Source organism: Nyctibius grandis, chromosome 11 (assembly GCF_013368605.1).
Source record: "Nyctibius grandis isolate bNycGra1 chromosome 11, bNycGra1.pri, whole genome shotgun sequence".
Taxonomy (NCBI): domain Eukaryota; kingdom Metazoa; phylum Chordata; class Aves; order Nyctibiiformes; family Nyctibiidae; genus Nyctibius; species Nyctibius grandis.
Genome location: NC_090668.1, coordinates 349,277 through 373,427, shown reverse-complemented (window position 1 = coordinate 373,427; position 24,151 = coordinate 349,277). Strand labels below are relative to the sequence as shown.

General features: G+C 71.7%; 4 protein-coding genes across 9 annotated transcripts; 1 reads left to right on the top strand and 3 right to left on the bottom strand.

Annotated features, from left to right (window-relative positions):
- Positions 1 to 737: 737 nt before the first annotated feature.
- On the bottom strand, positions 738 to 4,133 carry CNPY2 (canopy FGF signaling regulator 2). The gene is made up of 6 exons (XM_068410799.1): positions 4,103 to 4,133; positions 3,292 to 3,416; positions 2,910 to 3,025; positions 2,406 to 2,603; positions 2,034 to 2,130; positions 738 to 1,257 (listed from the first exon to the last, which is right to left on the bottom strand). The coding sequence occupies exons 2-6, from the start codon at positions 3,389 to 3,391 to the stop codon at positions 1,214 to 1,216; spliced, it is 555 nt and encodes a 184-aa protein (XP_068266900.1). The 5' UTR covers positions 3,392 to 3,416; positions 4,103 to 4,133; the 3' UTR covers positions 738 to 1,213.
- A 533-nt stretch (positions 4,134 to 4,666) lies between these two features.
- PAN2 (poly(A) specific ribonuclease subunit PAN2) lies at positions 4,667 to 15,174 on the bottom strand. 3 transcript variants are annotated; one of them, XM_068410796.1, is made up of 26 exons: positions 15,102 to 15,174; positions 14,257 to 14,557; positions 13,595 to 13,764; positions 13,273 to 13,393; positions 13,110 to 13,187; positions 12,740 to 13,007; positions 12,233 to 12,575; positions 11,698 to 11,794; positions 10,987 to 11,106; positions 10,714 to 10,833; positions 10,514 to 10,642; positions 10,141 to 10,340; positions 9,793 to 9,935; positions 9,360 to 9,466; positions 8,799 to 8,897; positions 8,286 to 8,362; positions 7,648 to 7,789; positions 7,251 to 7,388; positions 6,595 to 6,654; positions 6,379 to 6,469; positions 6,143 to 6,300; positions 5,900 to 6,043; positions 5,537 to 5,716; positions 5,306 to 5,399; positions 5,009 to 5,206; positions 4,667 to 4,936 (listed from the first exon to the last, which is right to left on the bottom strand). In XM_068410796.1, exons 2-26 carry the CDS (start codon positions 14,536 to 14,538, stop codon positions 4,902 to 4,904), a joined length of 3,594 nt encoding a protein of 1,197 aa, XP_068266897.1. In that variant the 5' UTR covers positions 14,539 to 14,557; positions 15,102 to 15,174; the 3' UTR covers positions 4,667 to 4,901. The 3 variants fall into 3 exon arrangements, with proteins under 3 accessions (XP_068266897.1, XP_068266895.1, XP_068266898.1); XM_068410794.1 differs by lacking the exon at positions 15,102 to 15,174 and adding an exon at positions 14,878 to 14,979; XM_068410797.1 differs by lacking the exon at positions 15,102 to 15,174 and having other exon boundaries at positions 9,793 to 9,932; positions 14,257 to 14,815.
- A 1,332-nt stretch (positions 15,175 to 16,506) lies between these two features.
- IL23A (interleukin 23 subunit alpha) lies at positions 16,507 to 17,977 on the top strand. The gene is made up of 4 exons (XM_068410798.1): positions 16,507 to 16,832; positions 16,978 to 17,076; positions 17,539 to 17,664; positions 17,750 to 17,977. The coding sequence occupies exons 1-4, from the start codon at positions 16,644 to 16,646 to the stop codon at positions 17,894 to 17,896; spliced, it is 561 nt and encodes a 186-aa protein (XP_068266899.1). The 5' UTR covers positions 16,507 to 16,643; the 3' UTR covers positions 17,897 to 17,977.
- Positions 17,978 to 18,074: 97 nt separating this feature from the next.
- On the bottom strand, positions 18,075 to 23,952 carry STAT2 (signal transducer and activator of transcription 2). 4 transcript variants are annotated; one of them, XM_068410276.1, is made up of 24 exons: positions 23,897 to 23,949; positions 23,393 to 23,527; positions 23,162 to 23,293; positions 22,941 to 23,091; positions 22,770 to 22,868; positions 22,606 to 22,698; positions 22,459 to 22,537; positions 22,274 to 22,359; positions 22,039 to 22,187; positions 21,808 to 21,966; positions 21,560 to 21,712; positions 21,454 to 21,474; positions 21,264 to 21,357; positions 21,093 to 21,149; positions 20,932 to 21,015; positions 20,732 to 20,830; positions 20,248 to 20,383; positions 20,104 to 20,153; positions 19,885 to 19,973; positions 19,682 to 19,818; positions 19,399 to 19,587; positions 19,255 to 19,312; positions 18,316 to 19,136; positions 18,075 to 18,248 (listed from the first exon to the last, which is right to left on the bottom strand). In XM_068410276.1, the coding sequence occupies exons 3-24, from the start codon at positions 23,290 to 23,292 to the stop codon at positions 18,118 to 18,120; spliced, it is 3,066 nt and encodes a 1,021-aa protein (XP_068266377.1). In that variant the 5' UTR covers position 23,293; positions 23,393 to 23,527; positions 23,897 to 23,949; the 3' UTR covers positions 18,075 to 18,117. The 4 variants fall into 4 exon arrangements, with proteins under 4 accessions (XP_068266377.1, XP_068266378.1, XP_068266379.1 ...); XM_068410277.1 differs by having other exon boundaries at positions 23,397 to 23,527; XM_068410278.1 differs by lacking the exon at positions 23,393 to 23,527 and having other exon boundaries at positions 23,897 to 23,952.
- Positions 23,953 to 24,151: the final 199 nt, after the last annotated feature.

The window sequence follows — 24,151 nt, the reverse complement described above, 5'->3', positions numbered from 1 at the left end:
GCGGGGCGCGACGCAGCAACGGTTATTAGCATATCCCCGCCCCCGCCCGCCCCCTATAGGCCGAGCCGCTCGCCATTGGTCGCGCCGCCCGCCGCGGGGCGGGGATATGCAAATGAGGCGGCGGGGAGGGGGGCCGGGCTATAGGCGGCCGGGCTATAGGTGGCCGCCGCGTTCGCCTGATCCGGGGTGGGGTGAGGCGGCGCCCCGCCCCCTTCTCGTGACGTCACCTGACGCAGTGCGTGACGTCATGCCTCCACATCACACACACACACCCCGGGCGCTTCGGTGTCGCTCGTCTGTGGCGCGCGGCAGCCCTGTGACGTCACCTGGCACGCGGCCACGTGCTGTGATGTCATCAGGGTCATGACGTCACCGGGCCGTGACGTCACCCCCACGCTCCATCGCGGGGACTGGAGGTCGCCCGGTGACATGGGCCGGGCTCCGCGGTGACGTCAGGGGCCGGGGCGGGGCGTGGCCGCGGGTGACCGGCCCCGCTGACCCCAGGTCGTTGCCCCGGTGCCCCCGCAGCGGCCCTGGCACACGGGACCCCCCCGGTGCCCCCGTGGCGGCAGAGCCGCGGGGCCGGGGGACACGGGGACATCCCCCCCCAACGCCGATCCGCGGCAGGTGGATGCCGGACACGAGGGAGCTCGAGCCACCGCGGGGACACGTGGGGACACACAGGGCTGCCCCCAGCGGCCCCGGCCCTTCCCCACGCACACGGGAACGAGACCGGCCCTGGGCGGGCCCGCGGCACGGCCGCCGCGCAGCCCCTTTATTGCCTGCAGCAGGGAGGGGGGGTCCCAAAACCGGCCCCGGGTGCCCGACCGCCCCGGCGGGGGCAGCTGAGCCCCGGTGTCCCCCGCCGCGTCCCCTGGCAGCGGCGGAGGAAGGTCCCTGGCTGGCGGCCTGAAACGTCCCGGCAGGAGCGAGGACACAGCCCCGGCCCCGGCGGCCGGCCCGTGGGGACGCTGTCCCGGTGTCCCCGGCAGAGGGACAGCGAATAAATAGAACAAGAGCACCAGAGTGGGCGAGGGGGGGTCGGCACCGGCTCCGCGGCCACCGTCTTCCCCGGCACGTCTGCCCGCCCCGCCGGGGACGAGGTGAACCAAGAGGTAGGGGACGTCCGGACGGATCCCGGCGCCATCCTGGTCCCGCGAGGCCGCCGGGGCGGGTCGGTGCCGTCCTCCGGAGGCAGCCGGGGCCGCCCGCGTCACAGCTCGTCGTGCGGGATGTGGAGCGCGTGGTCGCACAGGTCTGCGGTGACAAAGGCCGGCGCTCAGGACGCGGCAGAGCCCCGGGAGCAGCCCCAGCCCAGAGCGGGGACCCCCCCCTGCCGGCTCACCCCCCCCCGCTCGTCCGTGACCCGCACCGGGGTCACCCCCGCTCCCCCCTCGCTTTGTCCCGCGGTAAATGACAAACGCGGCTGCTGGCACAGAGCCGCCGGCCCGGTGGCTCCCTGGGTCCAGCACCCACAGCCGCCGGGGCTGAGCCCCCGGAGCGGCCGACAGCGCCGCAGGACCCCCGAGACCCCCCGGGGAAGGAGCGTTTCCCCCGACGCGTGTGCCAGGGGCAGAAGGGACCCGCCCTGGCCCGGCCCTGCCGCGTGGGTAACGAACGCGGGCCGCGCTCGTTAATACGGAAGCGCAAAGGTCGCGGCGTGCCCTGACCCCGGTGTTTGCGAGCTGGAAATAGCCCCGCGGGACGGGAGCTGCCGCGGGCGGGCGCCCGGCCATTGGTTGCGCCAGGAGCCCCGCGCCAGCGCGGCCGAGGGAGCCGGCGCGGCAGCTGCCCTGGCTCGGCCCCAGCACCCAAAAAAAGCAGCCGGCAGCTCCGGCGGGGCCCAGGCGCTGGGCGGCAGCGGGGGGTGCACCCCGGTACGGGGCTCCCTGAGGGGCTGCCCAAGGGGTCCAGCGGTGTCGGGATTTTGGGGAAGACCCGCAGCTCCTCCGCGTCCTCCCTGCTCTGGGCCGGCAGCTGTGACCCCCCGGGGCGGCAGGACAGACCCCCCGGGCCAGCCCAGCCCGGCTCACCCGTGCGCTTGCTGCAGAGCCGGTCCTTGACGTTGTCGGCCTCGTGGGAGAGGAACTCGATGAGCTCGTCCTCGTACTCCTCGGCGATGCTCTCGCACTGCAACGGGAGCCGCCCGCGGGTCAGCCGGTAACCGCGTGGGGCCCGGCGACGCCGACAGCACCTGGGGGAGCCCAGAGCCAGGCCCTGCGCCCAGCCCAGAAGCAGCCTCCTTCCCTCCAGGCCCAGCAAGGACCAGGGGAAGCGGCCGGGAGCTGCCGGTGGGACCAGCTCGTCCCCAGAAGGGCCGCGGCTGCCCCACACAGCGGGTCCCGCCCCCCAAAACCTCCGCCGAGCCCCGACAGACGCCACGAGGACCCGGTCCCCGCACCCACCGCAAACTTCAGGCTGGAAGCCACGTCTCCGTCGATTTTGACCCCGGAGAGGTCCATCTTGGTCCCGTCGTGGGAGATCACCCGGACGTAGCTCTTCCGGTGCGTGGACGGATCCACTTTTTCCCCGTATTCCTTCATCTTCTCGCACACCCGCTCCAGCAGCTCCGTCAGATGCGCCTCCGACCGCGCGTACGGCACCTGCGGCACGAGCAAGAGATCGGCGGGGTCAGGCCTTGGAGCGTGACAGCGGCACGGGAACGCCGGGGCAGAGCCTTTCCCGGGGAGCCAGGGAGTGCCGAGAGCGGGTCAGGTGCCTCCACGGACGCCCCGGGAACGCCGTGGGGCCGCGCTGGCGACAGGCAGCCGAGGCACGGGAGACGGGGCTCGCCCAGCCCACCCCACGCAGGTCCAAACCCTCCCTCATCTCCCCTGGCCAGGCCGGCCCCGCTCCAACGGAGCCTCTGCCTGGCCCCGCGGGCCGGTCCCCGCCGGGAGCCGTCTCACCTCCACGACTGACTGGCTGCCGTCGGGGTTGATGCGGAAGGAGCCCATCTGGATGGTTTTCCTGGGGTCGACCTGGGCGATCTCCCACTCCAGCTCGTCCACCAGCGCCCGGCACGCTGCAGGGGACACGGGTGTCAGGGTCCGGGGCCGACAGCGTGGCCTGGCCCCACGCCTCAGCCCCTGACACACCGCGGCTGCCCAGAGCCGCTGGGCTGGGAGTAACTGGTGTCACCGGTGCTGCCGGGGGACGGCAGGTCTGCGGGGCGCGGGTCCCCGAGGCGCCCTGCGGGAACCTCTGCCTGTCCCCGAGCAGGTGAGCACAGGGGACAAGTGGGTCCCAACGGCCCCCCCAGCCCTGCACCCCCGTCCTGCCCCGTCCCACCTCCGCAGTGCAGGTCCTGGCTCCGGCGGGCGCGGGCGGCGGGCAGCAGCGCGGCCAGGGCCGCGGCCAGGCAGAGCGCGGCCGGGATCCGGCCCCTCATCCTCACGGCTCCGCTGCAGGGCGACCTGCGGGCACGGGCAGCTCCAGCGCTGGCGGCCCCTGTGCCCCCACACCCCGGCCCGACCCCCCGGGACCCCCCGGTCCCTACAGAGCCCCCCTCTCTGTCGCGCTTTGCCCACAGTGGTCCCCCACAGATCCTCCCCGAGCCCCCTCCCCTGCAGGGCCTGTCCGTGCCCCTGCACACCACAGGGACCCTCCCCCTACAGGGCTGAGCCCAGAGCCCCTACGGAGCCCCCTCCCATATAGGGTCGAGCCCAGAGCCCCTATAGCGCCCCCTCCCCTATAGGGTCGAGCCCAGAGCCCCCTATAGCGCCCCCTCCCCTATAGGGTCGAGCCCAGAGCCCCTGTGGAGCCCCCTCCCCTACAGGATCGAGCCCAGAGACCCTATGGAGCCCCCTCCCCTACATGGCTGAGCCCAGAGCCCCTATAGAGCTCTCTCCCCTATAGGATCGAGCCCAGATCCCCTATGGAGCCCCTTCCCCTATAGGATCGCGCCCCGAGCCCCTGTGGAGCCCCCTCCCCTACAGGATCGAGCCCAGAGCCCCTATGGAGCCCCTTCCCCTACAGGATCGAGCCCAGAGCCCCTATGGAGCCCCCTCCGCTACAGCGCCGAGCCCAGAGCCCCCCCCCCCCCCCTGCAGTGCGGCGCTCGCAGCCCCGCCGCCCCCCGGGCCCGGTCGACCCCCCGGACCGCGCCGCTCGCCCGTCCCGCTCCACCGCCCCCCCCCACAGCCGGCTGCCCCGGGACTGCCCCCGGCGCCGCCTGTCCCGGCGCGCCGCTCCGCCCGACCCACCGCGGGGGACAGACCCTCGGAGAGGGCGGCGGCCGAGCCGGTCGGAGCGACGGAGCAGGTTGGACCGGCCGGGGCAGCTCCTCGGCCCGCGGCGGGGCCGTCCCGTGCGCAGGCAGCGCGGCGGGCAGCCCGGAGCGAGCGCTGAGGGCCCCGGCGCTGCCAGGGCCCGGTCCGCGTGGCGCTCGGCCCCCGCGGGGGCGGCGCCTGCGGTGACCCCGCCCCCAGAGCCGCCCCGGCCCCGCCCCCGCCGTGCCGCGGCCCCCACCGGCCCCGCACCGGCCGGTCCCCCCGTGCCCCCGCCCCGCACCGGGCCGGTCCCGCCCGTCCCTGCTGTGTCCCCGCTCCCGGCCGGGCTCCCCCGCGCTGTCGCCCCGGTCCGGGTCCGGCTCCTCCACGCCACGTCCCCGGTGCCGGTCCCCAACCCCGCAGCCCCGGAGCCAAGGAGGAGGCGGCGGGGCCGGTGTCCGAGGCTGCTTTATGAGGGCGCCCGGGCCGGCGGGCGGAGGGGGGGGTGTGTGTGCAGTGATTCCCGGTACCGGCAGAGAGGGGGAGCCCCGGGGCACCGGGCCCCGGGGGGGGGGCGGGTCGGGCAGGGTCGGGCACAGCCCCGTCCCCGCTGCTGGTTCCAGTTCCACGAGTTTCCGCTTCCATCGGGGGGTCCCGGGGTTGCCCCTCGCCGGGGGCCGTGGGCTCCGGTCACAGGGCCAGCACGGGGGGGTACACGGCCCCATCTGCCGAGAGAGAGCGGGGTGAGGGGGCGGCGGGGGGCTGCGGGGGCCCGGGGGGCGGCGGCGGCGCCTTACGCTTGGGGCTGCTCTGGCTGTCGGGCTCGGGCACCTTCCAGTCCATCTTGCGCCCCTTCTCGTAGAGGCCCTTGAGCACCTTGCGGAAGTCCTCGGGCTCGGCGCCGGGCGGGCTCAGCTCCAGGAACTTGCGGTAGAGCTGCAGCGCCGTGCGCGCGTCCTCGATGCTGTCGTGGGTCTCCCCCTGGATCTTCAGGTCTGCGGGGAGAGCCCCGGTCAGGGAGGGGGCTGGCGGGGACCCCGGGGGGGATCTGCCCCCACTCCTGCCCCTCTGCATCCCTGGGTTCGGCCACTGACCCAGGAAGTACCAGGCGAGGAAGCGCAGGGAAATCATCCTCTTCCTCGGGATGTGGAACAGGTAGACGGTGTCGATCACCTGGTCCTTGGGCACCTGGGAAGCAGAGAGGGTCCTGCTGCCAGGGCAGGGGGCTGCCGCGGGGGGCTGAGCCCCAGCGCTGCCGCCGGCCTCCCAGCCCCACCCCGAGACCCCCACGGCCGGGCAGAGGGCGGGGGGCTCAGCGCCGTCACCATCAGGTTGATGACGCGGAAGTCCTTCTGCAGCCCGTGGCCCACAAACTTGACTCCCACGTCGATGAGGAAGCGCAGCTTCAGGTAGGTGGACTTGAGCGTGGTGAGGTGCTTCGAGGAGATCTTGGCGTCCAGGTCTCCCGGCTTGATCCCCGAGTACTGGGTCAGGTAATCCACCACCTGTGGAGAACAAGGCCCGTGGAGGGGCTGGGAGGGCCGAGGGGCAGCCACAAGGGGCTGCCCCCTCCCCAAGCACCCTGCCAGCACCCCAGGGAGGATGCTGTCATTGCGGGTGTCCCTCCATGGAGCAGGAGGCGGAGCGGGTGCGTGTCCTCCCCGCGGGGCTGGGCAGAGGCCCCGCACCTGCTCTTGGGTGGAGATGTAGTCGTCAATGAAGGGGACGCCCTCGTTGGGGCCCTGCCCGCGCACGCACGTGATCCTGGCCACCGACATCTGGCTGGGCTTGATGGTGGATTTGGTCCCGTCGCTGCGCAGCTCAGCCTCCTCCTGCGAGGGGAGGGCTCGGTGACCGACAGCCCCCGCCGTCCCCGGGCGCACCCGGAGGGGCTGCCCCCGCGCCCCCCGCCCCGTCCCCCGAGGCCTGACCTCATTCAGCGTGACGAACTCGGCATCCAGCCCCACCAGGTCGCCCGCCTGCGGCATCTCGCTCAGCATGAGGGGGATGAAGGTGGCGTGGCACTTGCGCTGCTTGCGCGCCAGGGAGGCCTCGGCCAGCAGCACGCTGGCCTCGATGGGGTTCTTGACTGCAGGGAAAGGGGAAGGGAGATGAGCCGCGAGCCGGCACCGCTGGCCACACGGCCACTTCCACCCCGGACACTCACTGGCGAGGTTGTACTTGGCGTTGAGGTTCCTCCGGGCGTAGTACAGGATCGCCGGCACCTTCCAGCTCATGTCGAACTGCACGGCCTCGCACTGCGGCGGGGGGGGGACAGCGCAGGGGCAGCCCCGCGTGGGGTGGGGTCCCCGCAGCCGGAACCCCCCTCCACGGGGTCCCCGCGGCCACGGCCTCGCCTCGACGCACGGCCCCGAGCGCTCACCTTGTCCACGGGCTCGATGAGGAAGTCGTTGAAGAGGTACCACTGCTGGTGTGTGACTCCCTGGGGGGAGAGGCACAGGCACGGCCTCAGGGGCCCCCCCCAGGCAAACGCAATGACTCCGCTACCAGGGAAAGAGGGGTGTGACGATGCCATGTGGGAACTCCCGCCCTTCCTGGGACACCGTGGGGAAATCCCTGCTGGCCGGGGTGGTGACAATGCGTACGTGAAGCGCTGGGGCCGGACAGGCGCGGTCTCTGCCCCGCTCCCAACCAAAACTCCACGGAGATGCAACAGATAAGGGACAGGGATGCAGCCTTGACACACTCTGGGAACTCCTGGCTCGGGCATCTCCACCAGACAGGACTGCCCAGACCAGCCCCCTTTCCTCGGGAAGGGAGGTGACGTCCCAGCCCTTACCTGGAAGCACACGGACCTGCTGGCAACGTGCCCGTGACCCAGGAGGAACTAGGCTGGGTGTGGGAAGAGCGCTCCTCCAGCCCTCCCCTCCCCGTGAGGCACCCAAGCAGCACGTGGTACCTCCAGCCAAACACTCAACGCTTGATTCAGGGACCCCCGGGACGGGTCTGTTAAACAACCCGACCCCTGAGCGAGCCGTGGGCGAGGCAGGAGACCCCCGGTCCCGCAGGGCTCCTCACCTCCTTCCTTTGGTGGTAGGTCTCCCCCACTTTGATGTGCCCCACCAGGCTGCCCCCCGTGCGGGAATCCAGGATGTGGACAACGGTGGCCATCAGATCGTAGACATGGACCGACTCGGGGTCGTCGGTGGGGCTCAGCTGCGAGAGGAACCGGGAGACGTCTGAGCCCCGGCTGCGGGCCGGGCAGCTCCCAGGCCTCCAGCCCCAACCCCACAGCTCGACACGCTGTCTCAGCCCCAGCCCAGAGGTTTCCGTGCTCACCCGAGGTGTCTCCGGGACACCCTCGTTGCCTCTCGCCCACACGCGCTCAGCAGAAAGCGGTTCTGAGGCAGTTCTGCTCCCGCAGCCCCACGTGCACACAACCACGCAGCCCCAGAGGGATCTGGCCAGCCTTTACCTCATCGCTCTCGCTCCAGTTGCAGACATCCAGCTCCTTGCTCTTGGTCAGCCTCATCTTGATGGCGTAGGGGATCCAAACGTTCTTCAGTTCCTCCATGGAAGGGTACGAACGCCCCGTGTCGGGGTTCCCCAGCTCCTTCCTGCACGGAGAATCGTGGAAGGCCGAGTCGGAGGGAGACAGGAGATGTCCCCAAGGCCAGCTTCTCGGGGGCAGGATCCCCACCGCCCACCCCCTCGCCAGCCTGTTCCCAATCCTGCCACGGGACACACGGGGAAGCCAGAGCTGCCTCGAGCAGGGAAAAGGAAAGGTGGTCAGTTAATGTTGGCCAGAAAGGGCCGACACACAGTCCTGCGTCTTTGTCAGTCTGAAAAGGAAGGGGAATGAGGGCTGGGGGCTCCCAAGCGGGTCACAAGGTGGATCTCGAGGGTGTCTGCAGGGGGTGCTGAGCAGGGCGCCCATACGGGGCCACAGTCTCAGAGCAGCCACGAGACTGTTCCAGCTCAGAGCCCACGAGGAGCGACAGATTATCAAATTATCATTATTGGATGAGAAACAGCTCTGAGCTCTCCAAGGCCTGGAGGACAACCCAGAAGGCATCACTGCTCGGAGCCACCCCCCCAGGAACAGTCACCTACCACTCTCCAAGAGAGATTTCTTTTCCTTTGGTGATCTCAAAGCCTCCTCTCTTCATCACGGCTCTCTGAAAGGCACGCTGGCAACGAAACACAGGCAAGCGTCAGGGCGGAGCGACCGGCCGGGCTCGGGGACACGGGGGTGACAGCCAGGCCAGAAGTGGGGAACAGACAGGGGCTTTAAAGTCGGTGACAGGGAAAAAGACAACGAGGGGACCCCAACTGTCCGCCCGCTCCCTGCTGGGCTTGTGCTCTGGGAAGTGGGCACTGCCTCGCTGCTCAGGTCCGGGGGGGCCTGGGGGAGTGAAAGAGGGACTCTGCTGCAGTCCCAGCAGCTCTGCCACGGCAGATCTTGTCTTTCCCAACTCCAAACGCACAGCTCGTGCTACGAGCGTGACCAAATACCAACATGTCCTCTGCAAACAAAGCGGGGTGACGCCCAGGTGGGGAGCAAGAGACAGAGACAGCGAGATCCGAGCAAGAGCCCCTGCTCCTGCCCCAAAGCCTCTCCCCCACCTCAGCCTGTGTCTTCCAGAAATCCGCCTCCTTGGAGCTGTTCACCTCACAGTTGATGACCAGGACGTCTGGCAGGCAGCGGATGTTCCGGGTCTGGACCTGCAGAGAGAGCGGGCTATGGACGCCGGGCAGCACCGAGGGCCCTGGAGAGGCTCAAAACCGGGTTTGGCACATGCCACCCTCCTCCCTCCTCCCAGGCCTCTGCCTGCAGAGCCCCCTCCCCACGGCGGGGCTGCGTTCCTGGGCGCTGGGGGTGCGAGGCAGGGAGCAGGCTGCCCCCCCAGAGCAGGGGTGCTCAGCTCCCGGGGGGATTCAGCTGGGACCAGCGTGACCTGCGAGATGCGTTCCAGCGCTCGCACAGCCCAGGAAATACCCGCCGCCACGCCGGCTCCCCATCCAGGCCAGGAACCGAATCTCCTGCACCCGCTCAGAGGGTTCCCCACTGACTAATGGAGAAACTGCCCCGGCTCAGCCGGTGGCACGGGGCGCACACGCCCTTCTCCCGCACCCCCCCCGCAGCCGGGGAAGCGTGACACGCTCGCACCCCGCTCCCGGGCTCACCGTGGGCTGGTACTTCTCGCAGTTCTCGCACCAGGCTTGCGTGTTCTGCTCCAGGCAGATGCTTCGCTTTAAAATTTGGGCAAACTCATAATCTTTGACCGGCTTTTCTGAAGGGAGAAAGGAGAATAACGTCACCTTCCGACACGCAGATCTCTACCGATCTAACTCAGCCAAACCTCTGGGGTTTTCCTCACAACCACCAGTGAGAAGGTCAACCCCCAAATCTGCCTCTCTGTAGCCAAAACCTCAGCTGGTTGGAAACCCACCACTAGACCTCGGCTGCTGGGTCTGCCGCAGCCCGGGCCAGACCACGGCAGAAGCGCCTCACTGCAGGTGTCTGTCACCTGGGGATGTCACCCACGCGCGTAACAAACCCCCCCCGGCCAGGGAAACGCAGCGGTGTTGAACGTGCCAGGCCCTGCCCGCCTGTTACCGGTGCTCTCGGGGTAGGAGAGGGTGAAGAGCAGCGTGGAGGACACGCGGACGGTCTCCTTGCCACAGCGACACATGCTGCAGTTCTCCATCTCGCAGCTGAACAGCTGCCCGATGACCGAGTCCCCCGAGGACCCAAAGCTGCTGGAGAAAAAGAGCACCGGGGTTAGGAGGTTCCCAGCAATCCCTGGCTCTCGGGGTAGCCTGCAGCTCCGCATGTTCCCACACAGCTCAGGGCAGACGTGAGGGGCAAGAAAGCTCCTTCCCAAGTGATGGACGGGGCCTCTGGGAGCCAGCCCCCCTCCCTGGTTCGGTTACCCCCTGTCCTGTCCCCAGGCCAGGGACTTACCTGCTGCCCGCCCCCCGATACGCCTGCGGTCCCTCCTGCTCCTGGGTTTCCTGGTGCAGCTGAGTAAGGATGAAACGGTTCCAGCTCTGAATCAGCCGCCCCAGGTTCACCTTCCCCGTGGCTTCGTCCGAGTCAGCCAGGATCAGCCCCAGCGCCGAAGCCTCTGGGATGGTGCGGAAAGCCCGCAAGAAGTTGCTTCCCTGGGGATGGGGCAAGAGCGGCCTGTCACTGAGGTCAAGTGACAGGAGTTTCCATGCTGCCTGATGCCGTCACCCCAGGACCCGGCGCCACCCGGCTCCTGCTCCTCTGCCATCTCTCTGACCCTCCCAGCCCAGCCCGCCGGCCTCACGTCACGCGGGGGCTCGCCACAGACCTGGCAGGGGTCTCCTCGGGACAGGTCCAGCATGTGGAAGAGCAAGCCCAGCTCGCAGCCCAGGCAGAACTCCTTCTGGCACAGGTGGTTCTGCACCAGGCAGCGGACCGGCTCCAAGAAATACAGCACCTGGCAGAGACGGAGCCGTCAGGGGGGCCCCGGGGCCGCGCCGGCCTGGGCAGGGCCGGGCCGTCTCCCACCTGGATCATGCAGTTGCAGTAGGCGTTGGGGATGTGGGGCTCCAGGCCCGCAAACAGCGTCTTGTTGTAATGCTTGAAGTCAAAGTCTTCCAGCCCCAGCTTGGAGTATTTGATCGTGACCTGAGCGGAGACGCAACGTGTTAAACGGGCGCCTTCCCACACCACGGGGCACCGGCGAAATGCCCACGGGCTCCCCACGGAGACGTGGGCACCTGCTTGGGCCCAGCCTGGGGACCCCCGCCAGCCTCCTGCTGTGCCCCAGAAGGCCACTACCTTCCTGTACTTCTTGGCCACCATGTAGAGGTGTGGCTCCTCCTCCCGCCCGATCGGGGACTCGGGGACTTGGCTGAAGCTGTCGAACTCATTGTCCGTCTCTTTTAACCGATAGGGAATCTGCGAGGGGGGAAGAGGAGGGAAGAGCGGCAGAACCCTGAGGCGGAGAGAGGCGCCACGTACCGAAACAAGCAGCTCCTGGGCTTTCCTGCCTCCCCGAATGAGCAAAGGAATAAACCAGAAAGGAGCGGGGCCCTCCCCTAACCTGCACGAGGCCTCCACACCTTCCTTCTTACAAGGGACTTATCACTGTGGGAAACTACAGCGGCACCGCGGGCGAGGGCGAAACACAGCAGTGTTTTCCCAAGGGCGAGGGACGTGCCATGAGCCTCTGAACCGGACAGCTCAAACCCAGCAGAGCCAGTTACGGACAGAGCTGGGGTTCTGGCCCGAGGCGGGGGCTCCAGCCCTCCCGCAGCGCTGCCTCACCCGCTGACACCGCGCAAGAAAGGCTGTCGCCTCCAAACCCTACACCTGCCTCCCGCCACACCCCAAGCCAGAGAATTTCACCTCCCACCCCTGTCCCGAGCCCCGCAGAGAGCTCCGAGGTCGTCCAGCACGCAGCAAGAGCTCCGTCCCTCCCCGAGCTGCAGAGCTCCGCCGCGGGCAGAAGTACCCCAAGCCCCACACGATCCCCTCCCGAGTGGGCACCTGGTTGCGGAGCTTGGTCCTCGGGTTTGGGGCGTAGCCGATGAACCCCACCTTCTTCATGGTGCGCAAAATCTCGGGGTCTACCGGAGGGGCTCGCCTGCGAAACGCACCGCGGCTCAGAGGCTGCTCTGTCGGCAGAGCAGGGTCCACGCAGGGACCCACCAGCAGGTCCCCAGGGCTTCCCCCCCTCGGGTTCATTTTCCACCACAACAACACACCTGGGCTACGCCAGGACACGGCAGCAGCGCCGAGCGCAGGCGTGCTCGGGCCAGGGCTCAGGCAGAGGGAAAACAAGTGTTTCCACACGGGCAGAAGGCAGCCAGGACCCCCGGGATCCCCCCACCAAGGCGGAGGTTTGACCATACCCACCCCCTGCACCCCAGCAGTTCAGCTCCGCCACAGGGAACTTATCCTGCATCTCACAGGGCACGCGATGAGGAAGGGCAGCACCAGCCACGAGATGGGGGAAGGAGAGGAACTCTGCCAGGACCAGCCTTCCCGTGCTGGTTTTCACTGGGAGAGACTGGCAAATTACCGGGGTGCCGGGGCAGAGTTGGCTGCAGGCCAGTCGGAGAGCAGGGTGTCACTGGTCAGCGGCACGGGGATGAGCGAGAGCGGCACGAGGTCCTGGTTCCAGTCCAGGTGGGGCAGCGTGTCCACCATGCAGGGCAAGGCGAAGTCGGTCTCCCGGGAGTAGGCGTTGAAGGTGACCTCCGGGGAGTCGGCCCAGAGGTGGACGCACCCCTCCGAGTCGCCGAAGGCCAGCACCTGCTTGCTGGCCGAGACATCGAAGGTCATGATGAGGGGCCCGACGGTGTTCACGTGGAAGATGTCAGCGGGGTTGGCGAGGCCGGTGGGCTCGCAGAACTGGCACTGACCTGCGCGGGAGGGAAGCGCAGGGTGACGTGGCACCGGGGAGCGCGCGGGCAGCCGGCACACGTCTCGCTTGTGGGGCCAACTCCATCCCACTGGGATCCGACCCCGAGCCTGGGCCGTGCCGGCACCCGGAGCCCGGCCGGGTGGGGGACGCGGCTGCGCCCACCTGTCTGGGAGATGATGGCCAGGCGGGAGGTGTAGGTGGGGATGAAGCGGAGGAAGAAGGGGTCGATGTGGACCTGCAGCGGGGTGGTGGCCCGCATCATGCGCAGGTCGTACACCTTCAGGAAGCGGTCGCAGGCCAGGCCGTTCATGCGGCTGGAGAAGCCGCAGGTCACCAGCAGGTTCCCGTGGACATCGAAGTCGGACAAGCTGCCCGAGTACGCGTCGAACTCGTGCTCCACCACGAACGTGCGCAGATCCCGCAGGGAGACCTGGGAGGGCGAGATGGTGGGCACGCAGGGCTCTGGGGAAAGCTGTGCCCCAGCGCCGGGGTATCCCAGAGGGGAGCCGAGCATCCGCGGGGCAGGCGTTACCTTCCCCGAGGTGTGCCCGCAGAAAAAGAAGCGGTTTGATTGCCTCATGATGGTGATGCCGGGAACCTCCACGGTGTACTGGGAAGCAGGCAGAGGAGCGGGGTGAGCCCCAGAGCAAAGCAGCTCCCCCCGCAGCAGGGAGCAGCCCCCAGCCCGGCCGTACCTTCTGCGTCTCCTGGACGGTGTTGAGGTCCACCTCAATGACGTGGTTCTGCAGCCCGCCCACGAGCAGCGTGCTGCTGTCGGTCAGCAGGAGGCTGTGCATGTCCTCGGCCTCGTCCATGCTGCGGGAGAGGGGAGAGAACGGCCCTCGCGCTCCTGCCCGGCTCGGGGAGGCAGCGGGGAAGGGGGCGGAGGACCTGCCCTTGCCCTCTCCCACATCAAGCCCTTACGCTGCTGGCAGAGGGGCCGGGAGCACCTCCCTCAGCCCAGGGGCAGCTCATGGGGCCGGCACAACCCACCGGCTGCCAGGGGAAGGCACTCACAGGTAGTCAAAAATGATGAGGCCCCCTCGTGACATGTACTTCAGGTTGGTTTTGGTCAGGAAGAGGACGCCGTTCTCCAGGCTCTGGATCTGGCGGATGTCATCGCTGCTGTTCACTTGGAAGGAGGAGTATCGCTCCAGCGTCGGGCCGAAGAAGGAGGTGGCGTGGCCCTAAAACCAGCGGGGACAAGCTCAAGACCCACCCCAGCTTCACATGGATGCGACAGAGGCAAACACTGCTTCACCCTGCGCCAGCTCCGGGGTGGAGGCCGGCTACTGGCTGCCTTACGGCCTCAGCCAACCCACTGCGTGCCCCAAACTGCGGAACACCGCTCAGACTTTTCCGTTTCGGGCAGATACACGCAGACACGAGTAAAGAACCAACAGCCCCATGTGCCAGGGCAGTAAAGTTACACGGGAAACACCAAGAGGTTCATGCTCCAAGACGCATCAGCCGCTGCCGGGCAGACACTCTGCGCCGGTGCAGCATGGCCCTGGTTTGAGCAGGACTCTCCAGCTGGGCCCCACGCTGAACCGCTCTCCACCCCAGCCAGCTTGCCCCCAGCTTGCCCCCAGCTTGCCACAGCGGGCAGGTGTCAGCCTGCGAGAGCGCCCGGCTCGGGCAGCGACCCTCCCTGCCCCGCTCCCGCAGCGGGCACCTACCCCGTGGTTCCCGACCCACAGCATCTCCTCGTGCAGGTCGAAATGGGAGACGGCGACGGGCACCCCCACCTCGGAGACGGCGGTGTGCAGCTCGCTGTACATGCCCTCCATGAGGTGCACCGACTCGGGCACCGCGATGCCCTCTAAGGGCACCCCCTCGGCGTCCAGCTCCACGTTCTGCAGCAAGCTGGGGTTGAGGTGGGGGTCCAGGACGGGGTCCAGCGCGGGGTGCAGGGGGGGAGCATAGTCGGCGAGGGCGGGGTCGAGACCTTCAAAATTCATGGTGAAAACCAGCGTCCGCCTGCGGAACAGAAAAGGAACTAAGTGGGTCAGCGAGAAAGACCAGGGCGGCCCGATTCTCGGAACCGGCGGCGGAGCCCGGTGACTCCGAGGGATGGGAACGGCGCTGGAATCTCCAGCGAGCGCAAGGTGCGGGGCTCCGGCCGGGAGCCGCCGGGGGAAGGAGCCCGCAGCAGCCCCGGTGCACCTCCCCGGGGAGCCGGACCCCGCCCGGGGCTGGCTGCTCCCGGAGCTGGGCGCACCGGCCGGGCTCCCGCTGACCCCCCCGAGCCCCGCGTCCCGCAGCCGCTCCCCCCGGGAGGCACCGGGCCAGCTCCGCACCCGCCTCCTTTATCTCCGCACGCCGACACCGAACCCCGCGGCGGTATCGGCTGCCGCAGGCCCGCGGCCGTTGCGGCGGGGCCGGGCGGGGCGCGGGGGCCCAGGCCCGGCCCGAGGCGCTGCGGGGCCCCCGCTCTCTCTGCCGCGCCCCGGGCCCGGGGCCGCTACCCACAACCCCCCGCGCTCCGGCCGAGCATCCCACAGTGCCCCGCGCCCGCCGTTACCAAGCAGCCGCGGGCAGAGCCCCGCCAGGGCCGCGCTCCCGGGCCCGTCCCACTCGCCGCCGCGGCCGGGCCGGGGCCGCCGCCCCTCCCGCCGCCGCTACGGCAACGGCGCCCCCCGCGCTCCCGCCCGGTAAACCGGCCCGCCCCGGGGCCGGCGGACCAATGGTAGCGCGGAGCTGCGAGCGCTGGCCAATCAGCGCCTGAGTGAGGCGGGACTAAGCGGCGCGGCGGGCGGCGCGGCGGAGGGGACACAGAGGCTGAAACCGGCCGGGGCAGGGGGGGCGCGGCCCCGGGGCCGGGCTGGGGCCGGGAGAGCCGCGGGGGGGAACGCTCCGGGCCCCCCCGGCCCCCAGCACCGCGCAGACCCCCGGGCGCTCCCTGCGGGCTGCGGCACCGGCGGCCCCGCGCCGTCCCGTGGCGTCCCACGGGTGTCACGGAGCGTCCCCGGCGTCCCCCCGGGCCCACGGTGTCCCCTGGCACCCCGTGGGGTCCCGAAGTGCCCAACGGTGTCCCACAGTGTCCCACGGTGCCCACGGGCACCACGCAGCATCCCCCGGCACCCCATGGGGTCCCAAAGCGTCCCCAAATGCCCCACAATGTCCCACACTGTCCCCTGGCATCCCACCGTGTCCCTCGGTATCCCGCGGGGTCCCACCGTGTCCCTCAGTGTCCCGCGGGGTCCCCAGGGCACCGCACCGTGTCTGGGCTGTGGGGCTGAGCCCCACCGGCCCCCGCCCCGGCCTCCCCCTCCCAAACCCACCGCGGACGCGACGCCCCGGGCAGGGCGGCCCCCCCTCGCGCCCCGGAGGGGGCTCGGCCCCGGGCCGGTGCCCGAGGTGCGGCCGCGGGCCCGGGGAAGGCCGGGGGCAGCCCCGTGGGGCGGGAGCGGGAAGCGCCGGAGCCGCCCCGTCGGGGCCGCCGCGATTGCGGCGTCGCGGGCAGCACGGCCCGGCCCGGCGGGCACCGGGGCTGCCGGGGCCTGCGGGGTCCCGGGGGGCGCGGACGGGGGAGCCCCGCCGGGTCACCGCGGCCCCGGGCAGCCGTCATCTGCCGCGTCGGGGCCGCCCCGGCTGGTTTCCCAGTGCGACCGGGGGGCAGCGGGGGACACTGGAGGGGACACTGGGGACACTGGGGGACACAGTGGGGGACGCACCGAGGAGACACCAAGGGGACACCGGGGGGTCCCGCCCCACCCCGCCCGGGCTCCCCGGTGCGCCCGGCGGAGCGGGCTGCGGGCGGGCGCGGCGCAGGTGCACCGGGCGGGGGTCCCGGTGCCGCCCGTGCCGCTGCCGCCGCGGTGCCCCCGGGCGCGGAGCCGCCAGGAACTGCCCCGGGTTTTCCTGCCCGTCCCGTCCCGGCGCGGCGCGGGGCCGGGCGCGGCGGGGCGCAGCCCGGGGACCCCGGCCCGGTATCGGTTCTGCTTTCGAGGGGGGCGGCGATTTCGCAGTAACGGGGGGCGGGTGCCACCTGCCCCGGGGATTCCCCATCTGCCGCCGCCCCATAAGAGCCCGGTGGCGGCTCCGGTGGCGGCACCGACCGGCCATGGCCCCGCTCCGCCGCCTCTGCTTCTGCCTCTGGCTCCCGCTGCTGCTGCCGCCGCCCGCGGCCCCGGCCCCGGCCCCGACACCGACCCCGGCCCCGGTCCCCCGCCCCGACTGGGCCGCCTGCAGGAGCCTCTCCCGGGAGCTGTCGCGGCTGGTGGCGACGCTCAAGGAGCCGCACCGGGTCCTGGTGAGCGCGGGGGGCGCGGCCGGGGGGGCCCGGGGGTCTGCGGGCGCCGGACGGTGCAGGGTGTCCCGGCAGGAGGGAAGCCCTGAGGGTGCGGGGTGCGGGGGGTGCGGGGGACGCGGGGACCCCACTGACCCCCCGCTGCCAGGAGGAGACGCACCTGAGCGAGGAGGACCCCAAGAACTGGCCCCCCCGGATCCGCTGCAGCGACGCCTGCGACCCCTCCACACTGGACACGAACAACACGGTACCGGGGGGACGCGGGGTGCTGGGGGGCTGCAGCGAGGGAGCCTGGGGGTGCCTGGGGGCGCATGAGCCCCGGGGTGCTCTGAGGGACGTGCCCGGGGCTCCCAGGGATGCTGAGGGATGTGCGTGGGGTTCATGTGGGTCCCAGGGTGTCAGGGGATATGTTCAGGGTTCATGGGGGTCCCAGGGGATGTGCCCAGGGTTCCCAGGGATGCCGAGGGATGTGCTCGGGGGTCCCCGGGGTGCCCGGGGCTGCCAGGGGATGTGCTTGGGGGTCCCCGGGGTGCTGGGGGCTGTGCTCGGTGGTCCCAGTGATGCCCAGGTTCTCAGGGATGCTGAGGGGTGTGTCTGGGGGTCCCAGGGCTGTGCACAGGGGTGCCGGGGGACGTGCCTGGGGTTCCCAGGGGTCCCAGGCACGTGCAGTGGGGTCCCCTGGCCCTGGCTCACGCCCCGCTCCCCGCAGCGCTGCCTGCGGCGCATCCTGCAGGGGCTGCAGCACTACCGGGACCTGCTGGGCTCCGACATCTTCACCGCCCGCCGCCTGCCCCAGCTGGAGGCTGCGCTGGACCAGCTGCTGGGCCTCGTCCAGGTGAGGGGCTGGGGGCCGGGGCCGCCCCGGGGGAGCCCGTCCCCCCCGTCACCCGCAGCCTCCCCTGACCCCACTCTCCCCGCAGCAGGAGCACGGCCGCCCGCCCCGGCGCCCCGTGGCCCCGAGCGCGGCCTGGGAGCACGCGCTGCTGCAGCGCCTGGCGCTCCAGCGGCTCCAGTCCTTCGCCGCCATCATGAGCCGCGTCTTCACCCACAGCGCCAGCCCCCGCTGAGCCCGGCCTGCCCGCGGACCCCCCCACTATTTATTCCCCTCCGTCCTGAGGGGCTATTTATGTGCGACGCTCCCTATTTATCTCGGGTATTTATGGGTTTGTAATAAAGGTCTGAAGGAGACGAGCGGCTCCCGGTGTACGGCGCGACGCGGGTCTGCCCGCAGGCAGCGCGGGCAGCTGGGGCAGGAAGAGGTTTATTGAAAGGGGGGGCCGGGGGGGGGTCACTGGAAGTCGTTGGCGTCGATGTGGAGCGGGGGGAAGTCGGTGGCAAAGAGGGAGCTGACGGCGGGCACGGCCGCGTCCTCGGGCTGCGGCAGGAACGGGTCGCGGGGGTCCAGGAGCGCGGTGCTGCCTGCGGGACGGGGAGAGCTCAGTGCCAAGGGGACCCCCCCCATGACCCCCCCAGCCCCGACACTCACTGGCCAGCGCGGGGCCCAGCCCCTCCAGCGCCCCGTCCATGGCCTCCAGCATGTCCGGCATCAGCTCCGCTGCCTCCAGTGTCGCCAGCGTCCCCGAGCCCGGCTCCAGCTCCTCCACCAGCGACTCCAGGAGCTCCTGCATGTCCGGGCTCTGGGGCAGCGGCTCCAGGTCCCTCAGCTCCGGTGGCAGTGGCCCCTGCCCCTCGGGGACCAGCCCTGGCTCCACAGCCCCCGGCTGCAGCATCCCCGTGTCCCCGGCCACCGGCTGCAGCGTCCCCAGCCCCCCGGGCAGCACCTGCAGTGGCCCCTGGCCCTCGGGGACCAGCTGCAGCACCAGCTGTGGCTCCACAGCCCCGGTCCCCGCTTGCTGTGTCCCCTGGTCCCCGGGTCCCATGTGCTGCAGCATCCCCAGCACCCCGGGCAGCACCTGCAGCGTCCCCTGGCCCTCGGGGACCAGCTGCAGCACCAGCTGCGGCTCCAGCTCCCCAATCCCCGGCTGCAGCATCTCCGAGACCCCCGATCCCACCTGCAGCAGCTGCGGTGGCTCTGGGCCTTGGGGTCCTGGCTGCAGCGTCCCCGAGCCCCTGGGCTGCAGCGTCCCCGGGCTCGAGGGCTGCAGCATCCCCGGGCTCCCGGCCATCACCTGCAGCGTCCCCAGGTTCCCAGACGTGACCTGCGGCGTCCCCGGGCCCCTGGGCTGCAGCGGTGCCAGGCCACCGGGCCGTGGTGTCCCCAGGCCATCGGGCTGCAGCTGCAGCGTCTCCAGGTTTTCTGTAGCAGCCACCAACTCCTCTTCTGTCTGCCACGACTCATTGGCCTGGCTGCAGTGAGAGACGGCGGGTCAGGGTCAGGGCCAGGGTCCAGGGACACGAGGCTGTGGGTGGGAGGGTCCCCCTTCCCACGGGGCGATGGAGGGACCGGGGCGTCCCCCCGCCTCACCGGGAGGACACGCGGATGAGGCGCCGGTTCAGGTATTTCTTCTGCTCCGTCAGGTTCCCTGGGGACAGAGAGGAGCGGTCGGAGGGGGCGGCAGGCGCCACGCCTGCACCGTGCCATGCCGTGCCGTGCCATGCTGTGCCGTACCCTCCTGCCGCTGGCTGTAGTAGGGCCCGAAGGCCTCGTCGCGGGGGGTGTCGGGGTACAGGAACCGCAGCGGGTTCTCGGGGATGTTCTCCTCCACCAGCAGCTGGTAGTCGCGGATGATGTCGGGCAGCGCCAGGGACGCCAGCTCGGCCGCGGTGTAGGGAACCACCGCCCGGAACGCGGGGGACCCTGCGGGGCCGGGGGCGGCCGGGGTCAGCGCCCAGGGCAGGCCTGAGGCCGGGGTGAGGGGCTGGACCCCGCAGGGGCGGCTGTGCGTGCTCACCGCTCTCGGGGTGCTCCACCCAGGTGCAGGTGACCCCCCCCAGGACGCTCTCGCTGAACCGGATCAGGAACGTCCCCGTCCGCTTCCCCTTCAGCAGCTTCTTCTCTTGCTTCCGGCTCACGAAGCCCAGGATGAGCCTGGGGGGAGGCACCGTCACCCCCCGCGGCCCCCGGCCCCCCCCGGCCCCCCGGCCCCGCTCCTACCCGTCCTTCCAGAGCTGCTTGAGGTGCTCCTGGAGCAGCCCCAGGATCCCGTCCAGCCAGGCCCAGAAGGAGAAGCCGGAGGCGCTGTCCTGTGGGAGAGGGCGGGTGAGCGGGGACGGGGGGCACGGGGCCACGGGGGGACAGGGCCACGGGGGGACAGGGCCACGGGGGGACAGGGGGACAGGGCCACGGGGCCACGGGGGGACAGGCACCGCTCACCTTGGAGAACTTGGGCCAGGTCACGGTGCTCTCAGGAGACGGCTTTGAGCCTTTGAGGCGAGAGCAGGGTGAGGGGGGGCACGGCCGCCGCCTTCCCGGCCCCGGGGGGCTCGTCGGGGAGCGGGGGCTGGGGTCCGGCCTTACCGAAGAGCTTCTCGGCCAGCATGAGGAGGTGGTCCCGGCCCAGGCCCCGCTCGGCCACGCTCTCGAACTGCCAGCTCAGCACCTCGGCCAGCCGGGGCCACGGTGCCAGGGGCGGCGCGGAGAAGAACTGCTGGTCCTGCAGGAGACGGGGTGAGCGGGGACAGGGACCGGGGGACGGGGAGGGGGACGGGGACCGGGGGACGGGGACACAGGACAGGGACATGCACTGGGGCGGGGGACGGGGACACGCACTGGGGCGGGGGACGGGGATGGAACAAGGATGGGACGAGGATCAGGACAGGGCAGGGATTGGGTGCAGAAGAAGGGACAGGGCACAGGGGAGGACCAGGACTGGGACCAGGAACCTGGGACAGGACACGGGGACACAGACGGGATGAGGAGCAGGGACGGCGACGCAGGACAGCAGGAGTGGGGCAGCAGGGCCAGGGGCAGTGAGGGGCGCAGGGTGGGGGGTCCCGCTCGCCTTAGGGTCACCGCTGAGCATGTTGAACCAGAGGACGGAGGCCCAGGCGCTGGAGAGCTGGTTGTTGTTGGAGATGATGACGAAGGGCAGCGTGGAGGTCTGTGGGGAAAGCGGGGGTCAGGCCGGCAGCCCCAGCCCCCCCCCCACCACCCTCAGCCCCCCCGGCTGCCCCCAGCCCCCCCGGCCCTCCCGGCACCCACCTCCAGCTCCAGCTCCAGCCCGCAGTAGGCGTACGCCAGCGTGAAGGTGATGAGGTGCAGCTCCTCGGTCACGGCCAGGGGACCCTGCGCAGCGGCAGCACCGTGGGCACCGTGGCGCACCGGCCGCCCCCCAGCCCCGCTGCCCCCAGCCCCGCACCCACCTCGCCGGCACCTTTGCTGCCCTTGCCCGACCTGCTGTCCTTCTGCTCCTTCAGCGTCTGCGGGGAGGGAGAGGGTCAGCGCGGGCTGGGGGCCGGGGCTGGGCTGGGCTGGGGTCCTGCCCCGCTGCCCAGCCCCACGGAGGACATGGGGGTCCGGGCGGGGGCCCCTACGAGGTACTGGAAGTCGCAGATGAGCCCTTCCTGGGGACTGTCCCCTGCCAGGAGCGTTTTGCTGCTCGACGTCAGGATGTTGAACTTGCGAAACCTGCGGGAGAGAGAGAGAGGCCGCGGGGTGGGGGGCCGGGACCCCCAGGGGGGGCACAGCCCTGCCCGCCGCAGCCGCCGCCCGCTCCGCTCTCACCCCTTTATCTTGGGGGGGTCCCTGCAAGAGACAACGGGGCGTCAGCGGGGAGCGGGGCCCGGGAGGCACGCGGCGGGGCAGGGGCGCCCACCCCGGGGGTCCCGACCTGTCGATGTGGATCTTAGCCTCCATGTGGTGGTTGCGGTCGTGCAGGCGGACGAGCAGGCGGGCGCGGGCCGAGAACTTGCCGGCCGTGCGCAGCACCAGCGGCCGCTTGCAGGGGTTGGGCATGCTGGGCTGCTGCTCCACCACGAAGGCCCTGGGGGGTCACGGGGGCAGCGGGGGGTCAGGGGGGCAGCGGGGGGGTCAGGGCTGCCCCGGCCCGGCCCTCCCCAGCCCCCCGTGCCCCCCCACCTCTGCAGCAGGTAGGTGAGCAGCTCCCGCAGCCGCCGCTCCAGGAGGGGGGTCTCTGCCTTCAGCGGGTCCCTCTCGTACGTCACCTTCTGCCGCAGCTCCCCCAGCGCCCGCAGCAGCTGCAGCAGCTGGAAGAGCCCCTGGCCCAGCTCCGTGAACCTGCGGGCGCCGCGGGGCTCAGGGGGGGGCCGGCCGCTGCCGCCCCCCGTCCCCGGCCCACCCCGGCCCTACCAGGTCTCGAGCGGGCGCAGGCGGGTGTCGGCAGGGGCCCCCAGGCAGGCGCGCTGCTGCCGCTCCCGCCAGGCCCCCAGCTCCTGCTGCAGGAAGTCCCGCAGGGTCTCGCTGCGCCCCAGAAGCTGCTGCAGCTGCGCCAGCACCTCCTGGGGCGGGGGGGGGACACGGGCCTGAGCGTGGGGCGGGGGGCGGCCGCGGCCCCCTCCCCGGCACAGCCCCGGCCCCCTCTCACCCTCCGCTGCCGGTCGAGGATCTGCAGCTTGGCCTGGAGGGCCTGGACCTGCTGGGCGTACTGGGGGTCGCTGGTCCGGTCCTCGCCTGTGGCAGGGGGTGAGGGGGTCGGGGGGGGCACGGGGGGGGCGCAGGGCAGCGCCGTCCCACGCCCCTGCCCCCGGGGCGGGCAGGATCGGGCCTTACCCGGCAGGTAGTGCACCTTGAAGCAGAAGTCGAAGGCGTCCTGCAGGTCCTCGAGGTGCCGGAAGGCGCGTTCGGCCTCCTGGGGACGGAGCGGGGTGAGGGGCCGGGCAGCCCCCCGGGGCCGGGGGGGGCCGGGGGGGCCGTTACCTGCAGCGCCACGTGGAACTCGGCCAAGCGCCGCTGGATCTGCTGCTCCCGGTCGCTCTCCGGGGGCGTGCTGGGTGCCGGGGCGGCCCCCCTCTGTGGGGACACGGGGCGTGGGGCAGCGGCCGGGGGGTCCCCGCGGCGCTGGGAGGGGGGTCCCGCCCTACCTGCGCCCCCGCCTGCCCCAGGCGCAGGATCCGCCGCTCCTCCTGCAGCAGGTTGGCCACCACGTTGGCGAACTTCTCCGGGCACTCCTCGAACTCGGCCTGCGGAGGGGCCGGGGGGTCAGCGGGGCGCAGAGACCCCCGGCCCCCCCCCCCCCCGGCCCCGGTGCCCACCTGGAGGTCGCGGCGGGCCTTGCGCAGGTTGTGCTTCAGCATGAAGTCCTCGTCGCCCAGCCCCGGGCTGCCCAGGCGCTCGCCCAGCAGCGCCAGCAAGGAGTGGAAGAGCATCCGGGCGTGGGAGGAGAGCGGCTCGGCCGCCTGCCGCCTGCGGCACCGCGGGCTCAGCCCCGGCCCCGGACCCCCCCGCAGCCCCCAGCCCCGGACCCCCCCGTTACCAGTTCTGGTCCTCGATCCAGGCGGCCAGGCACTGCCGTACCACCATGGGCAGCGCCGCCCCGGCGTACAGCTGGTGGACCTGCTCCAGGCACGCGTTGGCCAAGCTCTGCACCTCCTGCCACTGCGCCATGCTGCGGGGCGGGGGGCGTCAGGGCAGCCCCGCCGACCCCCGGCCACCGCACAGCCATGGGGTACGAAACCGGGGCCTGCGCGCCCCCGCGCCCCCGTACCTGCCTGTACCCGGTGCTCCCGGGGGTCCCTCTGCTCCGGCTCGGGCCCCTGTGCCCCCCGTACCCGCCTGCACACCGTGCTCCCGGGGGTCCCCTCGGGCTGGGCGGTGGGAGCGCCGCGCTGGCAGCCCCGGCCTGGGCGGGCGCGGGGGGCTGAGCGGCGGCGGTTCCCCCCGGGGCCGGTGCACGGGGCCGGGCTGTCCCGAGCTGTGCAGCCCCCCCCCAGGCCCCCTCCCCAGGGGCACCCCTGGAGTGGTCCCTCCTGACACCCCCACCGGCACCCCCGGGCAGCTGCCCCGCACCCCACCGCCCCTCTGCGGGGGTCCCGGCGGGTGGGCGCCGCCAAACACCCACCGCCCCAGGGGCACCCCCGAGGGACCCCCCGCGGGCGAGCCCTGCGTGCGTCAACCGGGACCCCCGGCCCAGCAGGGCCCCCCGCCCCCGGAGCGCCGCCCGCAGCCGGGACCCCCCGCAGCCGGGACCCCCCGGGCCCCCCGGACCCACCTCGGCGTCCTCGGCTGCTCCGGGCTGCCGGGGCAGGAAGGCGCGGAGGCCACGCCCCCTCCCCGCTCTGCGCGGCGATTGGCGGAGCGCGGCCGCCAGGCCACGCCCCCCCGGCCGGCACAGCGGGGCTGCCCGCTTCCCCGAAATGACGTCACGGGGGGCGGGGCTTGAGGGGGGCGGGGCCAGAGGGGGCGGGGCCAGCGAGGGAACCGGGGCGGGGAGACGGCAGCGGCGGAGGGACCGGGGGGACCGGGG